At 43.6% G+C, this 23,356-nt stretch overlaps 2 protein-coding genes across 6 annotated transcripts in view; one reads left to right on the top strand and one right to left on the bottom strand.

Annotated features, from left to right (window-relative positions):
- Positions 1 to 14,019, bottom strand: part of sema5ba (sema domain, seven thrombospondin repeats (type 1 and type 1-like), transmembrane domain (TM) and short cytoplasmic domain, (semaphorin) 5Ba) — a 116,915-nt gene extending 102,896 nt beyond the window's left edge. For 4 of the 5 annotated variants that reach the window (XM_078286242.1, XM_071919584.2, XM_078286243.1 and 1 more), the window contains exon 1: positions 13,851 to 14,019. The gene's annotated coding sequence lies outside the window, so the exon portion shown is untranslated. Of the gene's footprint in view, positions 1 to 12,327; positions 12,432 to 13,850 lie in introns of those variants that run through there. The other variant, XM_078286244.1, reaches the window with a different exon arrangement.
- Positions 14,020 to 15,278: 1,259 nt separating this feature from the next.
- The window catches only part of pdia5 (protein disulfide isomerase family A, member 5), a 40,755-nt gene continuing 32,677 nt past the window's right edge, over positions 15,279 to 23,356 (top strand). Inside the window, exons 1-2 of the mRNA XM_071919606.2 lie at positions 15,279 to 15,371; positions 21,663 to 21,789. Of these exons, the coding sequence (XP_071775707.1) occupies positions 15,306 to 15,371; positions 21,663 to 21,789 (193 nt within the window). The 5' untranslated portion in view covers positions 15,279 to 15,305. The remainder of the gene's footprint in view (positions 15,372 to 21,662; positions 21,790 to 23,356) is intronic.

The raw sequence follows: 23,356 nt of genomic DNA, 5'->3' as shown, positions 1-23,356 counted from the left end.
CTTATAATGTGTCAGGATTCCATATGCATTGCCAGATGAATGTCATAAACATCAAGCTTAGCGTTTGATGAATGTGCTCCAAGCCTCGCATACCACGAGAAGACCAAGAGAGCCAACTTAACACACGCCAACAGCTCCTGACTATCAACTCCCCACTACCATAAATCTCTCGCAGAAATATGGGGCCATTGGAAAACACTCGTTTAGATTGCCTGCCTGCAGTTTACCTATTTGATACAAAGAAAACAGATCACTCAAAGGATTGAGAGACAAAATGAAAGAGAGAGAGAGTGAGAGAGAGAGACTTGAAGTTAAGCGCAGTCTAACCACGGCACAAATTGGCTGTCCGCGGCTAACAGCCCCCTGTTTTATGTCTTGTTTATTCCTCGCCCCGCAGAACACAAGCGCCCCTCTGTCATTTCACACCGCCTTAATGAATAGGAGCACGTCTTCAGCAAAGTCAAAGACGCGTGGGCACGGCCGCCACCGCTACTGACTTGTAAATCGCCAAGGGCGTCTGGGCGTCGTGCCAGCGGGGGCACGCTGTCGGAGCAGCAGGGGGCATCGAGGGTGGTGAGCAGGGGTGGGGGGGGTGGGGGGTTGAGGTTGGGGTGGGGTGGGGGCTTGGGGTTGGGGTGGGGGGGGGTTGTACTTTGGGTGGTGCCAGACAGTTTGAAGGGTATGTGACCGGAGTATAACATTGTAAATCCCGCACAACTAGTGCTGAGAAGGTGCTCTGCTAACATACAATGATTGGCATATGCTTTAGAATTTTTTTCAAGGCTATAATTATAGGTATTTTAATTTAAATTGACAAAACTAGGCAACATAATACCATAAATGAGTGAAGTGGAAAAAGTATGAAAAAAGAGCCATAATCTGCAACATTTTCATATAAATAAATGTCTATTTTGCTACTCTCTATCTCTCTAAACTCTATAATTAATATAACACAGGAATGGGCAGCTATGTGCAATGAAGGGCTAAGAGTAAGCAGGTTTTCATTGCAGCCAAGTACTACACCAGGTGATTTCATTGATTAGCACAACTTCAACTACAAGGTAGAATTTCACCATCAGGTACACAACATTGTTCTCTATGAGTCATTTTCCACAAATGACTCACATTTATACATTTCAAAAAAGATGTCTCACTTTCCTTTGATGGCAAATGTCACTTTTCCCATGGCTAGCTGTTGATGTTTCTGTTTTTGTTAACACAAAACTAATGCATATCCCTAGATGCCTAGTCATGATTCAGCTGGCCTTGCCATAAACCCAACATCAACCCTTGGTGGAGGGCCCACGGGTCAAAAGTCAGCCTGTAAGCATATTGTTGTCTGTGTTTTAGCAAAGGCAGCATTAAGCGCTGAATCTGTTTATCCTTGCAAGGTGAGCAGAGGAGTGGATGTCTTCACATGCAGATGGTCCCTGTGAGCTCAGACATCTGCATGTAATAACAGCCTTAGAGTTCTGCCAGCCCACTGCCCCGGCCCCAGCCCTGCATTTAAAGTCTTCATCCTCCAAAAACCTTAAGTGCTCGTTGTGCCTGCGACCCGCAAAGTTGTTGAACAGCGTTTGGGAGAGCTGCGAGAGGTGTATTCCTCTCTTGTCGTCCCTCTCACTTGCTCCCTGAGGGCATCATAACTCACCGTAGCCCAAATGAGAGAGAAGAAACCAAGAGCGCCGCAGAAAATGAGAGAGCAGAATGTGGCTGAATAATACATACACCTGTCTGTCTGACCCTGTGGTAATTGCAAGCACTGTCACAATGTTTTGATGTTGCTAGTCATCTATCCGTCTCCCCGTCACACAGCCATTCGTCTGCAAATGTATTTATGAGCGGGCCAAACCGAAGCGCCAAGCTCACTGCAGTGCTGCTGGTAAATGAGTTAAGTGAGACAGTGTGGGTTAGATGTAATTTGGATTTAGTGCTGCAGTGAAGAGGCAAAGACACAAGGTTAGATCCCTGGACGCTGTATCTGTTACATAAGAGACTGCAAGGACATGTTAGAACGACAGGGACGGGCCGACCGGGCATAGCTATAGGTGTAGGTGGGCTTCACAGGTATGCACACACACACACACACACACACAGTGCCTGGACAAACCCGTGAACACACACGTGACCAAATGATTAAAATAGAATGGAGATGCAGTTCTGTTGAGTAGATACTATGCAGCCTATAGCACACCAAGGGAGGAATGTGTACTTCTGTATGTGTGGGTGTAGCACAGTTAAAATCCAACAACACCTCACAAAAAAACTAACACTCGTCATACAGTTTATGTCTAGCATAACATAGCATGTTAATCTGTGAGATTCTTGTTTGTCTTGGTCTTGGCATGGCGACGCCCTTACCTTAGTGATAAGCGCTCATTGCTTTGGTGTTTTGCACTGCATTTCCCAGCAGTCACTTTGTGTTGCCAGTACTTTGACATCACTGGACTGACAGCAGCTCCCACAACCCCAAACAAACAAGCATGGGCTGTTCTGCTGAGACTAATGAAGTGACTACAAATAATGGAACATCATTTCAGATGTTGCCCATGTGACTTACATACATACTGCATATCTACATTATATATCAAACATATAAAACAATGTGATGACTGTTTAGTTACATTGTTACTGAATCTATTACAATCGACAGCTGCAAGCAAATGCTAAACAGACATTATTCAAATTAGCTGTGAATCGTTTTCCAAATTTTTAACTTCCAAAAATTGCCAGTTGTCTTTCTAGTTGGCCAACTTGCAATACTGGCCCAACATAATAATAATGACCCTCAATAGACTGCAGCTAATAAACGACAGTGAAACCCAGTCCAAACGAAAACGAGCCACATCTGCATCTCTCCTCATCGTCCCTTCTCATCTTGGAGTGTTTTTCACCTATGAAAGGTAATGCAGATGTTCACTCTGGTTTGGGCTCTAAGACAGTCGCTTTCCCTTTTAGCAGCTTGCCTTCCTCTGAGTGATTAATCTGTTTCTTTTTCTGTTGATGAAGTTTCTGCAGGTGGAGCTCTTTTCTTTGTCTGTTAGTTTTTCTTTGTCTATTCTTCTGTTTATTCCAAACAAACTGCTGTTGCTGTTTCCATAAACGTGAAACCTAACACTTCCTGAGTATTTTTTTTCTGGAGTCCTACTTGGTACCGGGTGTTTAGAACAGCAAATTTTCATGAACTGAATATAAGTTGAATCACTATTGAATTATATCAATCAGTGATAGAATGTGTCTGACTTTAAGCTTTACACTGCTCAGGTTCTTAAAACGTTTTCAGTCATTATTAAACTTGCCATGTTGGGACGTACTGTAGGTCCACGACCACCTTTTGGGCCCTCACCCATAGTTTAAGAAACCTTTGACTAAGGCCTCCTATCTTGCTGGGTGCTGAATGGGGCTGTTGTCCGAGGCTAACCTTAGCAATCTACTGTGAACAGGGGCAGACAGCCTGTTTACTCTCCCATCAAACATCTAACAACTCATTTACACAGTGCTGAGAGGGCTCTGCTTCCTTCCCATGGAACTATCTGTGGTCTCCTGCACTATATATACACAAATATGAACACACACACACACACACACACACACACACACACAGCAGAGTAGTAGACCTGTATTCCCTAGTCAGGTCAAGGGAAAGTAGCCAGACTGGTATGGAAAAATGGCAACCTAATGTTACCTCCCTGTGGAAGTATATGTGTGTGTGTGTGTGTGTGTGTGTGTGTGTGTGAATATTTGGATGAATACATAGAGGAATGTGTGTGTGTGCGTCTGAAGCCCATTCATCATATCCATTCTAGTCTTTACATGCTACTGGTGGAAAACTAGGCGCCGTATAGAATGAAGTCAGAGAAAGCAAAGAGTGTGTGTGTGTGTGTGTGTGTGTGTGTGTGAGGTGGTGGGGGACGGGGGGGACCAGGTGTAGAGGTCACCACAGAAGAAGGCTTTTCTCCTCAGAAGATGAGGCTTAACTACATATGTAGCGCTCACACACACACACACACACACACACACAGCCTAACAGACCTAACAGAGGCCCTTTTCAACCACGATAAATGGGGAGCGGCGGAGTAGAGGGGCAGGGGAGGGAAAGTGCGACGGAGTGGGAAAAACCGAGGCAGAGACCGAGAACCTCAAAGGAGTTTTGATGGACCTTGAGATCCAGGTGGACACATGAAAGAGGAACAGGTAGCGCGGCGGAGCTTTGAGGTTGTTCCGTTTACCCGCATACAATTAAAGTGTGTCCAAAGGTGTGTATAGGTAGAGAGAATAAGGCGCGCGCACGTTTGTCAGTCTGAGTGTGTGTGTGTGTGTGTGTGTGTACGTGCATGTACCGAGGCAGAATATCTGAATAATGCAATAAGTGATATTATGACTAAGGCATATATTGGGCCCCAAAATGTATTCCACCGTCCAAACCCTGCTGGCCAAATAGCATACAGTGTTTCTGGAGCGAGTGTTTTCTAGGTGGGGGGACCGGCTGCTTATCTCTATCACGCAGACGTTTGGCCTCCGGTCTTCCATCAGTTCGCTTCCTTGTTAACAGGCTGTACGCTAACTTGAGCACCACGTGACTCCCAACGGTTGACTGGCCTCACCCTGCGCCGCCCGCGCCTGCAAAGGTCGCCTCCACTTCTTTGATGTTCCGGGAGAATGGGCGACGGAGAGAGAGGGGGAACGCCGGGACAAACGTTTCTCCATCAATCAACCAGATAGCTAAGGATTGATTTTTTAGGAGACACACAGGTGAATCTCATTTCCTTCTCGGCTTAATCCAACATTTCAATTTACTCCGGCTTTCATCCACCAAGTCGAAAAGTAATAGATTTTTGGATAATAAATAATTCACGTGATTATGATTAAACCCGCTCTCTGTTCTTCGTGCGAGCGCGATGGGGAGTTGGTTCGGGAACCGGCATCCTTCATCGCGCCTTGGTAGTGACAAGGGGGCCCTAAGAGTTGACCGTCCCTGTTTCTGCCAGGACATTAATCACTGTCACGCTCCTCTCTTTCTCTGTCTGCCTCTGTCTGAGACGGACCCTCCTGCCCCCGCCGAGAGCTACTTCCATCGTCATAGTAACCGTCGCCAACTGCGAACCAGACTCCGCAGGGCTGAGGTGGTAGAGAGGCACAAAAAGTGTGTTTGCTTGTTAATGAAAAGCTGAAGCTTGAAGGAGGAATATTGCTATGCATCATGCTTTTTGTTCCACTCGCTGTGTTGATCTCAAGAGCAGATACTGACCTGTTTTCACCCGTCTTTGTCGGACTTGTCATTGGAGTCAGGTGACAGAGACAGAGCAACCTTTGTATGATGCAGTGTAGCTGATGATGAGTTAAAAAGTCGCATTAAGGAGTCGGGTCATCGTCTCAAGGGCCCGTACTCCAAATGTTTGCTGTTGCACTCATTTGAGAGGCAGTATGTTGTCCATGTTCAGCAGCAGATAACTAATGAGGTCTTGATTAAGGCCCTTTGCAGCACCATCCCCCACCAGCCTCAACTCCAGAAAGGAGACTTCAGCTCACAAACGCAACATGAATCGCAAAGCAGCCACTTGGGTGGAGAAAAACTCCAGTCTCTTGGCTTAAGACCAAGGGAGTCTTGGCAAGAGCCAAACAAAAGGTCAAAAGACACAATAGCATAATGCCACTACCTCTGGCTAGTTAAGCTAAAGTTACATCAAGCTGGGGTAAAGCTAGGTGCTCATTGCTACCCAGGTCCGATATGGAAGGCTATCAGTGGCAGACACTAAATCACAGCCTGGCCTTTTTCACTGGGAGAATTCTGAGATGTTTTGGCTTCTGTGATGTGAAATAGGCCTACACCCCTCATACAAAACAGTGTGTAGTCTCTCGGTTATTGCTCCCCTTTGTCATTCAGGCCACAATTCAGAGCCACGCAGCGTCTATTCAAACGCACACATAGAGAAAGATGGTTTTGCCTTGGAAATTGACCAGAGGCATTGAAAGCAGATTGTGGGAGAAATTTTCACTGGTGATTACTTTAGAATGCGAAGAATAAAGAACATATTGTGAATGATACATGAAAGATGATATTATCAAGTCAGAGCGGTAGCTTGCCCCAGGGATATAGAACATCAAAGCAGTGGACATAGATGCATAAGGTAACAAACTATTTCAATTTAATAGCTGAGGTGATAAGGTATTATCTTAGATGCTATTGCATGCATTCTCTCCAAGGGTCAGGGCCCATAACACATGCATCATAAAACATTTAAAGGCACTAGATTCCAACAGGGATAGCTGAACACTTTACAGAAAAGTAAAAAGCAAAACAATAGAAGACAAACTAAATCATAGAGCAAGTTACCCATCAGAAACAATAAAAAACAACATGAAGAAAGCGCCATAAGCACCAGCAATGCCCTGTATATCTGTTTGTGTACTGCGGTGTCTGTGATTTTCCAGTTGCTACACCTGTCACTGGGCCACATGCTGTTGTCTTTGTCAGTGGTTCAGTGGCTATTTCTGATTCACCCTCCGCTCTGCACTGGATTCAGTCACTGCATTACATTTCCAATAAACGTCTGACAGAGGACGGCTGCTCTCATCATATTTAGCACTGCAAAATTATTAGGCTCATACTGCGAATCCCAGCCTGACATGTGGTTGTCTAATTACATGTGCTGATGAGATAGAGGGCTGCGGATAACAAGAGTGTGTGAAAGTGGAGACCAGCTGCCTGATAGCTGCTAATTGTTGATTTCCTGACCGATACTGCAAACCTAAGCAGGCGCACATATGCACACGCACACAAACATACGGGGCATGCATGCATACAAATACAGACACGCACACACTGACACCAGACTACTGACCAGCTGAGAGCCATGTGCTGGGCTCACTAATGAGCCTGTTATATGACCTACCAGAGGCAGTTAATCAAAGCCTGATACTGGAAACGAACCAATGCTAATAAAACCTTAGGTGAACAGACCAGGAAATATGATCTGGTTCAACTAATAGCCTCTTCTTCACCGGGTGGTAAAGTTGAGGTGGTAAACTGAATCATGATGACATCCACTTACAACATCAGATAATCCCAAGCACAATAGCAAAAGAGGCAAAACAGAATATATAGTCGCTCTTATTCCTGCTATAGCGAATAAATACATGGCAAGATAAACACCCCAAGGAGTTGCCCATGTGTCCTAATCCAAGTCTTGTTTCCAGGGCTTACTGCAAAGCTATTACTTCACCGAGCACAGTCTTTAGAAAAAAGTCTTTAGCTCTGTCCCTGTGGCTCCATTTGGAAGTGCTATCAACATATTAGAGTGTATGCCGGGGTTAAAAAGAACCTTATTCCATTAGGAGCCTGTCTTAAAGCACTGCACAATAATGGTTTTCAAAGTGAAATCCCCGCACCCCAGGGAGCCTTGGTAGGATTCCACAGGATTCAAAGCGAAATTCAAGGTTTCATTAAGTTACTGGTGTCACCTAAGTATAAAATATGTAGTATATAACATACTGTATATAATATACACTACCAGTCAAAAGTTTGGACACACCTGATTGAATGTAGTATGTTTTTCATTATCTTAAAGCCATTTTGATCTAAAGGCTTATGCTTAAATCTTAAGCAAATATAAATAGTGAAGCTGATGCCTATGTATTTCTTTCCAAAGCTACTTTAGTTAATCTACTTTAAAGAATCAAAAATATAAGATAGTTTTGATTTAACACTTTTTTGGTCACTGCATAATTCCATTTGTGTTATTTCATAGTTTTGATGTCTTTACTATTATTCTAAAATGTGAAAAATAGTAAAAATAAAGAAAAATGCGTGTGTCCAAACTTTTGACTGGTAGTGTATATATATATTATATACTACATATATTCATGCAATCATTATTTGAAGTTCATCATTCAGTGAATAAATATATAATATACAGTATATTTACATAATATAATATAGATAAAAACAACAAAAGACTTCAGTCACCTACTATCCTTTCCCACAGTTTGTTTCAGCTTTGTGCTATCAAATACTTTGTTGGTGTCCGGTTTGAGAGAATTCATATGCACAGCTTTCACTCAACCTACTGCTACCTACTCATCTTTCTTAAATTAGTACACCGTTCTGTTCTAAACCAAACTTGAAACTCACAGGTGCCTCCAGCGAAAATGTTCTCAGATCTATTTGAAGGCCCTGCGAATTCGTGAGGCCCCTTAACAGAAGAACTCTCTGGTAGCTTGCAAGGCGATAACAGACAACCTGAGAGTCCAATCCGGCCCGCAGAGCCAGTGATGGAGAGCGGTATTAAAGCATTGGAGCGGGGACAATGTTCCCACCATCCCCACAATGGCCTCAACACCCATCTCCTAACCCAGTCCTCCGGGTCACATGAAGCCCTGAATAAGCCCCCTTCCTAAAGCTTCTGGGGGTTTCAGCCATGCGTCCACAGCATCAATGGGAATAGTGTTCCCCCCACCCACCCACACACACACACACACACACACACACACACACACACACAATGGCCAAATCAACTGTGGGAGCACTTTCTCCTCCTCTCGCCCTCTTTTATTCTCACCCCGCTCAGACCTTGCCGGGGCTGAACAGAGGAGGGATGGGAGAGAAAAGGCACATGCCTTCACGTCCGCTTCACATGCATACAAAGAGAAATCAAATTGCTCAGACACGCATGCATGCGCACATGCACGTATGAGCTCACGAATAGACACACACACACACACACACACACACACACACCTCCTTTGACACCAAGAGGGACAATGATGAGAATGTGGAGAAAAAAAAACACAGTGCCGCAAGGAAAACATCTTCAGCTTAGAAATTGTCCTTCAAATGACCAGTAGAGGAAGAACAATGCAATGCAGTTCTGATGATTATTTTGAAGCAGTCACTGCAAGTTTGACTATCACACACAATTACACTATATTAAGTTGTATTAGACACCAATATTACAAATGATGAAAACACTTTATTAGGTGCAATATTTATTTTTCCACTTGACAGAATATTTTTGTTTTCCAGGCTGCAAATTGCCCTTTTCGTCTCCATTCCTCCCATTCACAGTTGTAATAACAATACAGGAAAAGGGGAGGGAAAGCAAACGAGGACAATGACGATAACGTTCCAGACAAATTGAGCCTGTTGGGTTGCATCAAGCATTAATTAGCAGGGTTGCAGACAGTGTGCGCCGCTGCAGCCGTATCGGATTTCACAGGCGGCGAGGTTGTGCATCGAGGCATAGAGAGACCAGGTTACAGACAGACAGACACTCCGAAGGCCATGCCAAGTGCACTCCGCATTCAAAAACAATGAGAGTCTCCACAGGTCCTGCGAGACTGAAAGGACCCAGACAGACATCATGGAATTATTCATTCCCATCTCCGCTGGCAGGCTCAAGCAAAGCAGCCCGCCGCCTAGAGAGCAGCATGCAGACCGGACGCCTCCCTCTCTCTGTCTGGTTATCACAATCACACATTATCCATCAAACCTGCCCCGTTCGAACACTCATTAACAAAGGGCTGAGCCAGAGTCAATAAAAAATCTGATCGGGGTGCCAGTGGAGTGAGGGAAAGCGTGATTGTCAAGCTACAGTATGCGGCTGACAGTAAAAACGATGACAGGTCCTTCACATCATCCCACAAAACAGGCCTCAGACAAATTTGCCTGTTTTGTGCACCAGTCGTGAAATAGCTGAGGACCAATTCCATTTCTGTCAAACAAAGAAAGCAAGGTGTATTCGGATGCGGGACCTCGGTTGGACGATGGAAAATGGAAATGTCAACATTTATGTCAGTGCCGGGGGACAACACAATCAAATTCAGGTGACAAACCGGCAAAGCTTTGTACTCATACAAATACCATCGTGAATTCGGAGGCAAGGGGTGCCACCACAAGTCACTCTGCCTTAAGCTATTATTTTAAATCTGGCATTATATTTACACAACAGAGAGCAGCAGATAAACTCCACTCTGCCTGCTGTGTTCTGAATATGAAGAACCACTTTAAGGTGGCACCTCTCTCTCTCTCTCTCTCTCTCACAGCACAACATTACACACAAAATCATGCAAACACACACACACACACACACACAAACAGCAGTGTGGTTCCAAGATACGAGGTGTGTTTTCTGCTTCCCCCTGCATGTGGGCAGCTTTGTTTTTCTGCGCTGTCCTGACCTAATTACCATGTGAATCCCGCTCAAGACCACTTTAAAAGTATAAATCTCCCTGCCTCGCTCTCTCATGGCCCACAGCCTGAACCAAGCCTGAAGGAAGGAAGACCAACACGCCAGACACTGCCTTGCAGCAGCTCTTAGGGCTTCTTTAATGGGTTTAGAGAGTGGAGATGTGCTTTTGCAGTGGCCACCCTCAAGTTGGAATTCCAAAACATATTACAGGGAATAAAAAACTCATGTCTCATATGACTGGTGTCCGATGTGCTAAAGAACTTTTCAGTGAGTGGAGAGTCAAACAGCTGATTGATAGACGCACAGTAAAAATATCATCACCTTCCAGTGTCTACATTGATTTCAGTTGGTTATAGACCGCAACTTGAAAAGATAAAACAACCCTCTGTTTGATATATGAAGAGATATATGAAGGGTTAAAGTGTGGAGAGCATCAGCAGCACTTAGTGTGACCTCACTCTGGTTCAGCGCCGGAGTCTAGTACTGTTATCTGTACGGTCTCGGTTATCTCTTCACACACACACACACACACACACATATACGAAGGCACACGCCAACACGTGCATGCATGCACACACGCATGTACACATGTCAGAGCCATATTGAACATGGTATCTTTTTTTCCCTGAGAGGTAATATGCGAGGGAGGGCGGCTGTCTTGTGGTCAGATCAAGTTCCCCAGACATTAAACTTTCATATCCGTTGTCCCCTCTCAAATGATGCTCCGACAACAGAAATAATTCATATGGCACAGTTTAAATATGCATCATTAAAAATTTGATGAAGGGGCCGTCGGCTCATTATTCCACACCTATCATACTTGTTAATGAAAATAAATTATTCATGCCGATATCAGATGACATATACATTACATATCACCACAAACACCATGCTTTTGGACACCGGGACTGCAAGGACATGAGTGAGAGAAAGAGAGGAAAGTGTTGGTGGAGGTAGTGGTGGTTTGGGGGAGGGGGGGCTGAGGAGGGTCCAGTTTGTGTTTTGTTTCAGAACTCTTTTGCTTTGCTGGTCTGGTTCCCCACCAGGACCTGTCAAAGACCCTCATAAGTTCATCAAAGATGAAAACCTGCTTTCCATTTGAAAGGACAGACCCAGGATACTAAAACAGCTCTTGAATTAACAAAAGCGCTAATCGTGCATAAGACAAGCATGTGAGGGTTATAAAACCTATATGAATATATGAATATCAATAAAGAGACGGGGAGATATGAGGTTTTCACACGTGTTGACAAATGAACCCTCTTCTTTGTCCAGGATAAAAACAAGAACCATGGCAACTGTTGTTTCTGATCGCAGACATATCACCCATCCAGGCAGAACTGATTCAATATGCAATATGATTGAATAAACAAATATGATATCATCTTGTTTTGGGACAAATACTGTGTTCAAATGCTAGTCTTAACTATTGCAAAGAGGAATTAGAGCAATAGCAAAATACTGTTATGAAAAATCTTTTTATTACAATCACTGATTAAAGTTATTAGTGTCAAACGACACTTGGGAAAACAAAATTCATTTTTGTTGTCCTTGGCATGTTTCAAAGAGAAGAAAAGTGCTTCAAAAATAGCTTTACTGCAAAACAAAGCAAAGTTATTGTGTATGCCATCTGACACATATCCCAAATCTCTAAACAGGCTGACACAGTTGCATTTGGTTCAAGAGCTATTGAGCATTAATGAATTTTAATTTGTCCTCCATTGATGTTGTCGAGGACACTGAACCATTAAAGCTCAATGAAATGTTGGAGATGAAAAAGAGCACAGCTAAAAAGCCCCAGTGGTGCTGGTGGAAAATAGCTTTCAAGTAAGTTAATAAGTTGTTTGATGTATTTAGTATAGTGCATATGGCATTTTAATAAGTTAAAATAAAATGAAGCATTCTAACCAATTCTATGATGGTCTAAAACTGGCAAAGCACTTTTTAAGAGGAATCACTTAGCCTCTTATAGCAGCAACACAGAGCTCAGAAGCTGGTCACTGTGGGCTAAATGTCCCTTTTTAAGCTGTAACCTGTAACCACCTGCAGATAAACGCCTGCCCAACAGTACTTAACATTTTGTAATCTCAAAACAAGCAAAAGCACACAAGCAATAATCCAACAATCCACTGCCCCTTACATGTCTCCAGGTCCAGCAGGCTGTCAAGCTCGGATAAGTACTATATCCTTGTGCCGATTCATAAATCACTTGGTGTAAAGTGCCGTGTTCATTAACGGAGTGCGTCGCTCATAGTTCAGCACATGATGCAGCAGAGCTCACCTGGCAAGGTGTTGCCACAGCGCTACAGAGCCGCTCAACACTGCCCTCTGTCGCCCTGCAGCGACACAGCCCGCCGCCCGGTCAACAAAGCCTTCCACCACCCTCAACTTAAAATAAATGCAACTTAGAGAGACAAGGCATTATTTTCTAATATTATCCGTCTTCGTTCAATACACTCTAGTCTGGACATTTTTTGCCGATGTTAATCCCGATTTAGAATTCAACAGCATCCAGAGCCGAGGTGTCTGCCATGTCGGAAAGAAAATGGAAAAGCAATATCCATCCAAGTGGCAAGCTCATGAAGAATGACACTGAGCTGATTTGGTGTGTTTTCATGCAGAAATAATTCAGCAAACTTTTGCCAGAATGTGTAAAAAAAAATAAAATGATGTAAAAAGGCTCAGAATGCTGTGCGCAATCACGGTGCATTCCGCGCGTAAAAGACAAATTGTTAATTGGAATTGATATGCAATCAGGTCATTATGGGTAATCTAAAGTCTGACAACGAATTTTACTCTCAAAGTACACAAAAGGAATACGAAATGATGCGTTTCACATCACGTTTATGAACCGCAAATTACCACGTTTCAATATTGACTAATTCCGCAAAACATTTGTCATAAAAACGTGTTTTGGGCAAACCACTGTACTATAAGAGACCTTATCAAAGAAATTGAACATGGAGATACTGTATAGACTTTAATTATTTTTTAAAGTTTAAAGTTTAAAGACATCCCCTCCATCCTGACTATGGGCAGCATGCAGCACAAAGTAAGTTTGAAACAGTGGTAGTGTGGCAGGCACAGGCAGCTCCTGCAGCCCACAAATGCTCCTCTGATCCTGGGATGAAACGTGAGTGGAAAGTAAAACCGGGGTGGCATAAAGGAACTGCTAACTGCTCTGAATAACACATGCAATATTAGCGGGCAAATATTCACGCCACCTGAAATATTCAAAGTGGGCAAGGAATAAGGGAAGAAAGCTGTGGCACATTGACAATACGAAATGAAAATCGCCACATTGTTCAAACCCCGTTGTAAGAGAAAAACGGTTTGAAAAAAAAAAGAAAAAAAGAAAAGAAAAACGGACAGCACAGCATGGCTGAATAAAGCTTTCGAATATCCCATATTGCTTGCAGATGAAAACGAATTTAATCTATTTGAATAAGTACTCTTTGAAGCCATTCTTTTTATTTTGTAAAATATATCCTAGATTTCCAATCACAGTGCACCAATAAAAGCCAGACAACATTAATTTTCCCTTAACAGTAAAATTTAAGTCGGATAACACAGCTTTAAACTGGTGGGCAACACATGCAAAAAGTCTTTTTTTTTTTTCATCATTCAAGTCTTTTGTCAAAGAAAAAGTAAATTTCCTTTTACCTTTAAAGATGTTTCTAATCCCCAAGTTGATGAAACCGCCTGGGGGAAACGTGGAGAAAATCAGACGCGCACTCTTAGTTGCACAGATAGATAAGAGATGTGTTTTTTTTTCTTCAACCAGCCCAAAGTGTTGTTGTATCCTCAGCAGCCGTGTGTGTCTCTCTCTCGGAGCGACCTGCAGCCGACAACTGCGCTCTCTCCGTGCGCGTCGGACGATACCACCGGGATAGGAGGGGGGGTGAGCCAACAGGAGGGGGGGGGCGAGGGGGGGGGGGGGCGATTCGCATGCAATGGAAAGGAAGTACGCATGAACATCCAGGAGAGCTCGGCGAGTGTCGCAACAGTGTGTCCAGCGAGAGCAAAGCATGCAGGCTTTCTGAATGAATCACACCGTGGGCCTGGGAATGATTGTTTTTTTGCATTGTCTTCCCAGAAGCCCCCACTCCTGTTTTGTTTTGTCTTTGTCTGAGGCTCCATAGTACCTGGTGCGGGTGCCGTGGCAATCAGTCCGCTGGGGACAGAGGTGTTGTTTTGCTGCTCTGTCTGAAGTAGTAGGCTTAAAAACAAATTCTGAACGCATACAAACAACATTTAGTACTCCACTGAGGGACTCGAAACATTCTATTCTATTCTATTCTATTCTATTCTATTCTATTCTATTCTAATCTGTTCTATTCTATCACTATTAGTGACGTGGTGGTAAATGAACAGGTGGGTAAATGACTTCAAGTCGGTGATCATCATGAGGCAAACAACAATCAATCAATTCATAAAAAACATTAGGCCTAATTTATCTTTTTTTTATTCCGCTAAAATAGCCAGTCTTCATATAACTTACATCAATTTGACACCACTTACTGTGATGTACAGGATTATGAATTTATGTCATTAAGATTTAAATTAGCCTAAACTCTTCCGCAAATAAAAAGGAAGCCTATAAACTAAATGGGCTTACCCCACACTTCTATTCTATTCTATTCTATTTTTTCAAATATAAAGCTGTCACAGGTGAATTTATTGTGACTATGTTCTATGTGTAATTCGTTTTTCTAGGTGTTTACTTTGTACATTTGTCCAAGCGCTGCATAAACCAAATGCAATGAAGCACATTTCACAAGCATAATCAAACCAAATAGCCTAAAGAATGGGAGTCGCAGTAAGAAGTGAGTGACACGAGGAACTAATTAAGATCCTTCCAATTACCAACCAATATACTAATTAGCCTCCCATGTAATTAATTGGCCAGAAATATGGCTGCATTGCGCAGATAATAAATCATGTACAGTGCTGTTTCTATCCCAATAACATGAAAGGTATCGCTGGATTGCAGCCGACAGGCGCTAAGACTCCTTACAACGTCGTTTCAAAACTACATTTCCCAAGGAGCCTTGCGCCGTGGCCAAGAATCCGTGGAAAACTGATTGCGCCTGCGTATCCAGACGTGGCAACGGCATCATGGCCTCTTGGAACCGCTACGGGAGTCGGATGAGAGAGGCAAAAATGTACATATTGGTGTTGCTGGTGAGTCCTACGAACATATTCTCTGTGTCATGTAAGTAGCGACGCGGGTAGCTGTGCTAGTTTGGATTTTTTTGGGCGGTGTTGGGCTCGTGCTTTAGGAATCTGGGAAAAATCCAAATCGGTCTTCACCGCGTCTTCAATCCGTGCAGGAGGCAAAGTTGACAGCCCTTGACTGAACTTGGTGCTCAAATTTAGCCTCCAAAACAAGCGAACGGTGGTTGCTGTGGCGCGGGCAAGGTCGAGCACCCTGTTATTGAATTTATTTAAGTTGGTCTACTTGCACGCATTGAGCGGCATTCTGCTAAATGGTCGCCTGTGTGCACAAGAAACACAGGGTGCCTCCCCAGTGTCTGAGCCCTATAGGTAACATCCAGGGGAACTGGAAAAGTCAGAACATCCAGGCCTAATGAGGACGCTTTCATTCTGCACTTTGATGTATTTGAGTTGTGTTTTTAAAAGCCCTGTCCTTCTGGTCCCATACATGCAGTATCCACCTGTTATGAACAGTGCTGTTGTTACTGAGCTCATTACATAAACTCATTGTTGTGGCATTTATCCAATCATCTAAACTTACCCAAGGAACTGGAAACACAGCTCTGTGAACTGTGAACTGCACAAATGCTTTGGTAATTGGTGGGTGTGGAATGTGCGTTATGTAGTGTGTAGTAGAAATGCCCTTTGGAGGCTAGAGTACAATAGGCTGCCATGTCATATGACAGTCATTCCTGAAGATTAAGCAACGTTCGCTGAATGAAAAATAATATCTATTGGCACGCTGAATGAAAGCTATTGTCTGTTTATTGGCATTTTTGCATACACTCACGTTCCTGCTACTAACATTTCTGTCACTCAGTCCAATGTGGTGAAAACTGATATAGACCCTTTCCTGCTCCACATCCTGTTGTAGCAGTCTTTGCAAACAAGGGTGTTGCTCTTATGTGTGTGTGTGTGTGTGTGTGTGTGTGTCCCGTGTTCCCTGTGTGCCTGTGGGTGTTTGTCATGTGTCTGTGTGTGTCAGGAGAAATGGCAGTTCGGGCTGGCAGGGAGGCCGGCAGTGAGTCAGGCAGCACTGTGGGGTATGGAGGTAATTCCACCGGGAAGCGACAAACCGTTGCACCCTGTGTTGGAGGGTGGCTGGCTGGGTGGGGGGGGTGCTGTCCCTCTGGCGGGCCTGCCTGTCAAAGCAATTTCTCCCTTTAATCAGGACTCCCCCCACAAACACACACAGTGTCCAAAATGAACTTGGCTCCCTTGCCAAGGGCTGTAAAACTAAAAAAAAAAGACCTTTTTTCATAGAAATGTGTCCCCCTTCCCGTTTTCAATGCTGTTTCATGTACAGCACCATTGTGGTAATTTAAACTTTGCTCACTCACTTATACGATCAAATTTGTAATTTATCAGTAAGTGGAACAGCATTCAAATTACCAGAGTGCATTTTGAAGCCAGTCAGCAGCCTGTTTGATTGTTTTGCTTTGATTTGATTGGCTCACGGTCAGAGAGAGTGTACAGTGGCCAGCAGGGACAAAGTTTGGAGTCAGGCAAAAAAACAAAGACTGTATATAACCGAGACGTTCAACTGTTATTGTCTCAAACAGTCACCGGCCAGCGTTGCGGGTGGCCCTTATTGATTTACCATCATTTGATGCTTGCCAGGTGTTAGTTTCAGACTCTAGACACACACACAAACGCACAAACAAAGTACCACCAATACCTGCCCCTCCCTGCTAACCTCCATTTCTCAGCTGGCCCAGTAATCCTTTGTATGAAAGGTTTCATTCCAAATCACTTTATATCCATTTTGGGGAGGAAAAAATCACAGCCTGAAATACTTAAAGTTAACATTTCCAAAATCACAGATGACTCAATCCTCAAAAACAGAACTCTGTTGCAAGCAACGACCTAAAGATGACTCATAAGTTTAACGGCAAGCCATAATGTGCTTTACTTTCATTTCCAGCGGTAATTTTGAAAGAGCAGGGGTTCTTTCTTTTTTTTTTCAAATGGCGGGTATCTCACTCTTCCCGTACTACAACAGTGGTTCGCTGGTGTGTCAGTAGGCCTAGCCACTCCTCTGAAATCCAGTGCTGATAGTTGCAATTTCATGGAGTTGGTAATTAATTGCTGCTTTGCTCATTTGAGTGCTAAGATGCCTCCACAACAACGCTCACTGTGTGTTGTCAAGATGCTGTGTCGCTTCCTTTACAATCCCCCAGCCCACACACACCTCCACAGTGTCCACACACACCTGACTGACTCATTAGTCAGAGGAAAATCAAGGCAAGCGCTTGACAAACACTGGCGTGATTTGTGCTGATTCAGTACGGCCCCTAGAACTCTAAGCCTGGATGCCATTTATTAAGCAGATTTGTCACACCAGATGGAGGGTATGGGCTAGCGGGCAGGAGCTGGGCGCCCGCTGCTTAGTAAGCGCCACATTTTTTACAGCAACGTGACGGGACACACCTTTTGTGGGGAGTAAGGAAGGTAGGCCCAGAATGGATTTCCTCAGTGTATTGACTCGGGAGTTCTTCCCGCACCGCGTAACGTAATTGGAAAACGCCAGCTTAACTGAGTTATGGCGCACAGGGTCGGGTGTGATCAATAAAAGAATTTGGGCGAGATTACGATTTTGAGAGCGAATTCTGTTCATAGGTCACACTTGCCCTTTTCTATTTGCCAGTTGACATTTAAGCTGTTGTCTTAACTGTGACCTCCAGCAGAGCAGCTGGCAGCTTCTGTGGCATTTGAATGGAACCCAATTATTGGAACACCGAGCATAAGAATGCAACACTGTAGATTTGACCGGCTGATTTTCGGTTATGCCTGTTTTGTAGTCGTATTTAGGTGAGATTTTATTCAAGTGTATTCAAGTGTGGTTTGGCTGGTAGCCTTTTGCCTTGAGCCTTTTGCTGGTGTAGCTGGAGCAGACAATTGATTTAAGTAGCTAACAGCTTTCTGAGCCATTCTGGTAGTGACTGTGCATACTGCAGTAGGCTTATGGTATAGTATGCTAAGGTAAAAAGAGGCATGTTTTCTCTCTGCTTTGTATTCCCTCCTTATTTAGCATCCCCAGTGGAGCCCGATACCTGTGTAACTGTGAGACAGATTAGCAGCAGTGTATGTGTGTGTGTGTGTGTAATACCCCACCGTGCTTCTTTCCTTGTGTCTTGTCTCCATCGATCTGCTCTGTACCAGTGAGGCTGTCCCCCTGCAGTGTGTGTTGAGTAGATGGCGATAATGGGAAAAGACAGTGTTGGGAAGGTAGTAACGCAACGCCATTAGCATGCCGCTCACAGTCATGTCAGATGGAAGGAAGCCTTTGGAGCCGTTATGGTACACGGCTCGCTGATTGTTAGCCATTGATGGGGTTTCTCCGTTATCGGCTGCCTGCCAGCTGAGAGAGGGGAAGAGGTCAGTGCAGCAAAGATGACAGAGTTGCACCTTGTATTGACACAGTGACATGCCTATATGTCTACGCAAAAGTAAACCCTGTTCCTAAATCGATTGGAATATTTATGAGCTTCTTTAGACATCTTTGTATATCATTCCAGCACACAGTCATTTTGAATCCTCTCTTCATCTTGTCTCCTCATGAGGGGCGGATGATAAAAATAGATGTGAGGAAAATGCGTGTGAACTGAAAAATTGAGAGATGAATTGTCAAGTGATTTGATTAAAAACAGTGGTGATCTGATAAAAACTGAGTCATGTTTCATAATTTATCATCACTTGCCATTGCATTTGCCATTTATCATTCAAATGACAAAATTGCCATTGTGCAAGGCGAGCAGCCTCCGGAAAGGTGGGAGCGACGGAAACTTCACTGATAAATTTAGAAGCCCTGAAAAGTCAATGTCTTACTATTTTAGTAGCCTGTGCGTATGCGCTCCGTTTGGCGGCAAACTCCTGTTTACATTGTCAACAGAGCCGCGGCGCCGCCTCTGAACGGGCCTGTCAGCTGTGATGCTCTGAAGGGAAATCGTCAGCGCTAGCCTTTCTCTAGTCACTTCTATTATTCAATGTCTGTCACTGAAAGTTCACACACGCTTCAGTTGGTGGAAGTATCGCATCATATCACAGCCGTCACCAGTGTCAGCTTGACACGAGCATCGGTGGCATTCTCAGCTGTCTGGGTATGTGCAGCGATCAGTGGCACATTCCATGCTACAGAAATCTACTTAGAAAAGAGCCTTTTTATAAGTGAATGTATGTAGGCCTGATTATCTACCTATTAATCGCTTATGTTTCTTTTAAGATTCATGCACAGCCAATATCATGAGCTACCATTTATAACTGTGTAGTTGCTGCCACTTTGGCCCATTTACATCATTATTTGTACAAGAGGCACCAGTGCAGTAAACGTTTCACTACTTCAGAGAGAGAGAGAGCGATTCAGTAAGAATCCAGCAATTGCACTTCCTGTCTCACTTGAATAAATAAGACTGCCTGCCATCTCCTCTCGTCTCCTTCTAATCTTGCCCCCACCCCGGCCCCCCTCACTCCCCTAACCACTCCAGGCCCACCTATGCAGAGAAGTGTCACCTAGCCAGCCTCTAATTAGCCCTGCCCCTCACAGTGCGGTTCCCATGGGTCCCAAACCGTATACTGACACATCCTGTTTATCTTGTCATCTCATCAACCTAATCTGCAATCAGACACCCACTTGCAGAGACAACATAAAAACAGATATACCCCCACCAACCCCAATTAATAATTGGACAGTCTGTGACTTCACCTCAAACATTGGTGGAAGCTTTTATCCAAAGTATATTACAGTACAGTTGGGCTGTCTTAGTCTTTTCATAGGCCCCTCGGTTTCTCTCTCCATGTTAATTTAGAAATATACTGATGAGCAAAGTGTAGTATCTTAAGATTCCTGTCATACTCGCCTCAGAGGAGCATCCAGTCGGGAATTAGAAATTCGAAAATGAGCCTGACAGGTGCTTGTTTTCATTCCAGGTGATATCACTCATCAGCCGGGATCCGCTGAGCAAGCAGACGATGTTTGGTGTCTAATTTAGTTCTCTGTAGGGGACGGGGCGGAAAGGAGGGACTTTGTAATGAATTGTGATAGGACAGAGGCGATTAGAATGCATCATATGGTTTGAGAGGATTCAGGCTTCTTTGGTTCTAGTGTAAGCTTCTGATGGAGGGCTTTTGTTTCCCACATTGGGTGTGAGACATTCTCGTAATAACACCATTAGCTCAACTACCTGCACAGTGTTTAGTGAATCAAAGGATACATATAGCCTAATGATGCGCCCACCTGTTGTTGGCTTTGAAGCCGCCATCGGTACGGGTTGTTATCCGAAAGACCATCCTCTCTTGGTTATGTCCCATGGTAGCTGAGAAGAAATCAATAATCATGTGAATGAAGCGTTGAAGCTCTGTTAATGAGAAGGTTCAAGGTTTGAGTTGTATGTTGTACCATGCATACCTATAGCTTTTATAATAGGCCCACAGCCTTCCACTTCATCCTAAATAACAAGCTGAGACTGTTACAGGGCTGAAAGATATTGGCAAAAAATCTAATTGCGATTATTTGACAGAATATTGCAATTGCGTTTTTCTTGTGTTTCTTGTCATACATTTTTTAGAACTTTAAAATTGTTTAAAGATTATGATGAGAGAGAGAGTATGATGAAAGATTTTCACCAATATTGTACTTGATTCATGGACAGAATATTACCTGGAGCGCTAAACACCTTGTTTAGATATCCATTTTGGACGCTCCTCTCTCTTAAACAATTCATTGCAGCTTCTGCGATTTGGATTAAATTTTTCAGCTCCAGACTGTTATATGTGTTATTTCCAATTCTGAGTGCCGGCCAAGAGGTAGGGTAGGCAGCCAGTGCCCTTGGCCTCTGTTGCCCCTGTAGCTTTTTGATTCATGGTGCAGTGGATTACTGTATTGTTATTGCAAGCCTGTAGCCTCACTCAGTCATATTCTGAGTCTGAACTTAGACCACGTAGACGTTGTCTTGTTAGATGGCCTACAATGTGAACGCACCATTTTGATGTTTACTAATGTGAAAAAGAACATTTTGAGTTGCTCTGTATATTTTCAGAGAGGCTCCGAAATCATTTCTGTAATTGGCGACAGATCAGCATTCCTTAGAAATAATTTTATAAAAATATGCAGTAGTGAAAAGCGTGATGGGTTGATCCCCTATGCAATGCTTTGTGCTCAGACAGCTTTCTCTGAAATCCTCAACTTGATTTCTACCTCTTGGCATTCACACACGTGAGGACTGATTTATTTGTAACTGTTGTGTCTGTGTGTTTCACCAGGTGTGGCTGCTGTCAGCGCTGGAGGCAGTGAAGGTGTCTCCTCTAATAGAGAAGGTCAGCGACCACAAAGACTTCAAGAAGCTCCTCAGGACCAGGACCAACGTTCTGGTGCTCTACACCAAGACAGGTTAGGGAAGACAGGCATCCGCCCATATCCATTATTTGCTGGATAGGGCTATAGATTGTGCCTTAATGTCACAAAATCTCTATATCATAACATATACCTATTTAACAATAAATGTCCAAAATTTGCTTTTTTTTGTATTTTTATATCAAATTCCCATTACTTTTACTTCCTGGAAAACAAGGTATTTGTAGCGGTTACATCATTATATATCAGTAGGCGTGTATAAAAATTACAACCAATAAACCATCTCCCCCTCTACCGTACCCATCATAGAACACCTGCAGCTTCACAACTTTCAAAATGACATGAGCGGTGCTGTACCATTTTTTTAGGTTGCCCCTCAGTGGCTAAAATGTATTCATTTTGAAGAATCCAGAATTTGTCACAGGTTGAGAATATGTGTGAATATAGCATTTTAGAACTTTTGGACAGTCCCTCCCCGCCCCAACATCCTGTTTCAACTGGTAATTAGTCAAATTACAGAAGCAAGACACCGTTGAAATGCTGTTTTCTTGTGACATGAATTGTGCTTGAATATACAGTTGGATGCACCATAAGATCCAAGCAGTTCAAACACAGAAATGGACATTTTCACATAGCCGGTGAAAGAAAACAAAATAGGCATGCATTAGGGCTGCACAATTTATTTTGTCAGTAGTATATCACAATTTTTGCTTCCACAATTTATAATTGTACAATTCTGCAATTTTAAAACTTTTCTTTTCATTCCTTTTGATCACCCACTGCAGTAAGCAAGATGCAAAAAGTGCAATCAATTAGTTTTATTTTCCTAAAATTACTTAAAATAATTAAGTTTCAAAATTGTGATCACATTATCTTCCAAAATAATATGGATAATCGTTTTGTGCGGCCCTAGAGCATAGAGTTTCAAACAGTCAATACACAGTAGTCTCTTTCAGTAATGAATTTGCAAGTACTAATGTTATAGAACTGTAGTAGAATAGAGACCAAAAAGCTTAGTGCGGTCAAATAGAGTTGTAAACCAGCATTTCCTCACAACCCGTAGTGAAATCACCCCCCCCCTGCATTTTAATTTCATTTTCATTTGCATATCTCCGGCACGTAAGAGAAGGAGAGGAGTGCACTCAGCAGGCTCGTCGAAGGAGCTGCTTGATGTCGCTTACTTCTTCAGTCCATCCGTGAACGGCCCCCTGCCCCTCGATAAGCAGCAGAAGGCTCTCAAAGCCCCACAGCAACAGATTTATTTGTTTCATAATTCATGGCCCATTTCAGCCCGTGTTAGGTCATTGGATAAGGCTTCCACGTATCGAGCGCTGACTGTGATTGATTGCTTGCCGCGGCGTAGCGTAGCATTCCTTCTCCAAAGAGGCCAGAGGTTCCCCTCCTCTTCACGCAGGTTTCCCGCCACGCTGCTTCAACTTCCTCCCTCCCAACCCATTATCTGACCACAACTTGATGCATCACATTCGTTCAGCCTCTGACCTATTGCAGTCAGTCACACCCCGGTTGAGTTTTGCTCTAGTCAGCACCTATCAAACCTTCATAATCAGCCCATCGGAGACTCTGCTCCAGAGTACGAAACTAA

The sequence above is a fragment of the Centroberyx gerrardi genome, chromosome 10, assembly GCF_048128805.1.
Source record: "Centroberyx gerrardi isolate f3 chromosome 10, fCenGer3.hap1.cur.20231027, whole genome shotgun sequence".
NCBI classification, from domain to species: Eukaryota; Metazoa; Chordata; class Actinopteri; order Beryciformes; family Berycidae; genus Centroberyx; species Centroberyx gerrardi.
This window is presented reverse-complemented; position numbering and strand designations above follow the sequence as displayed.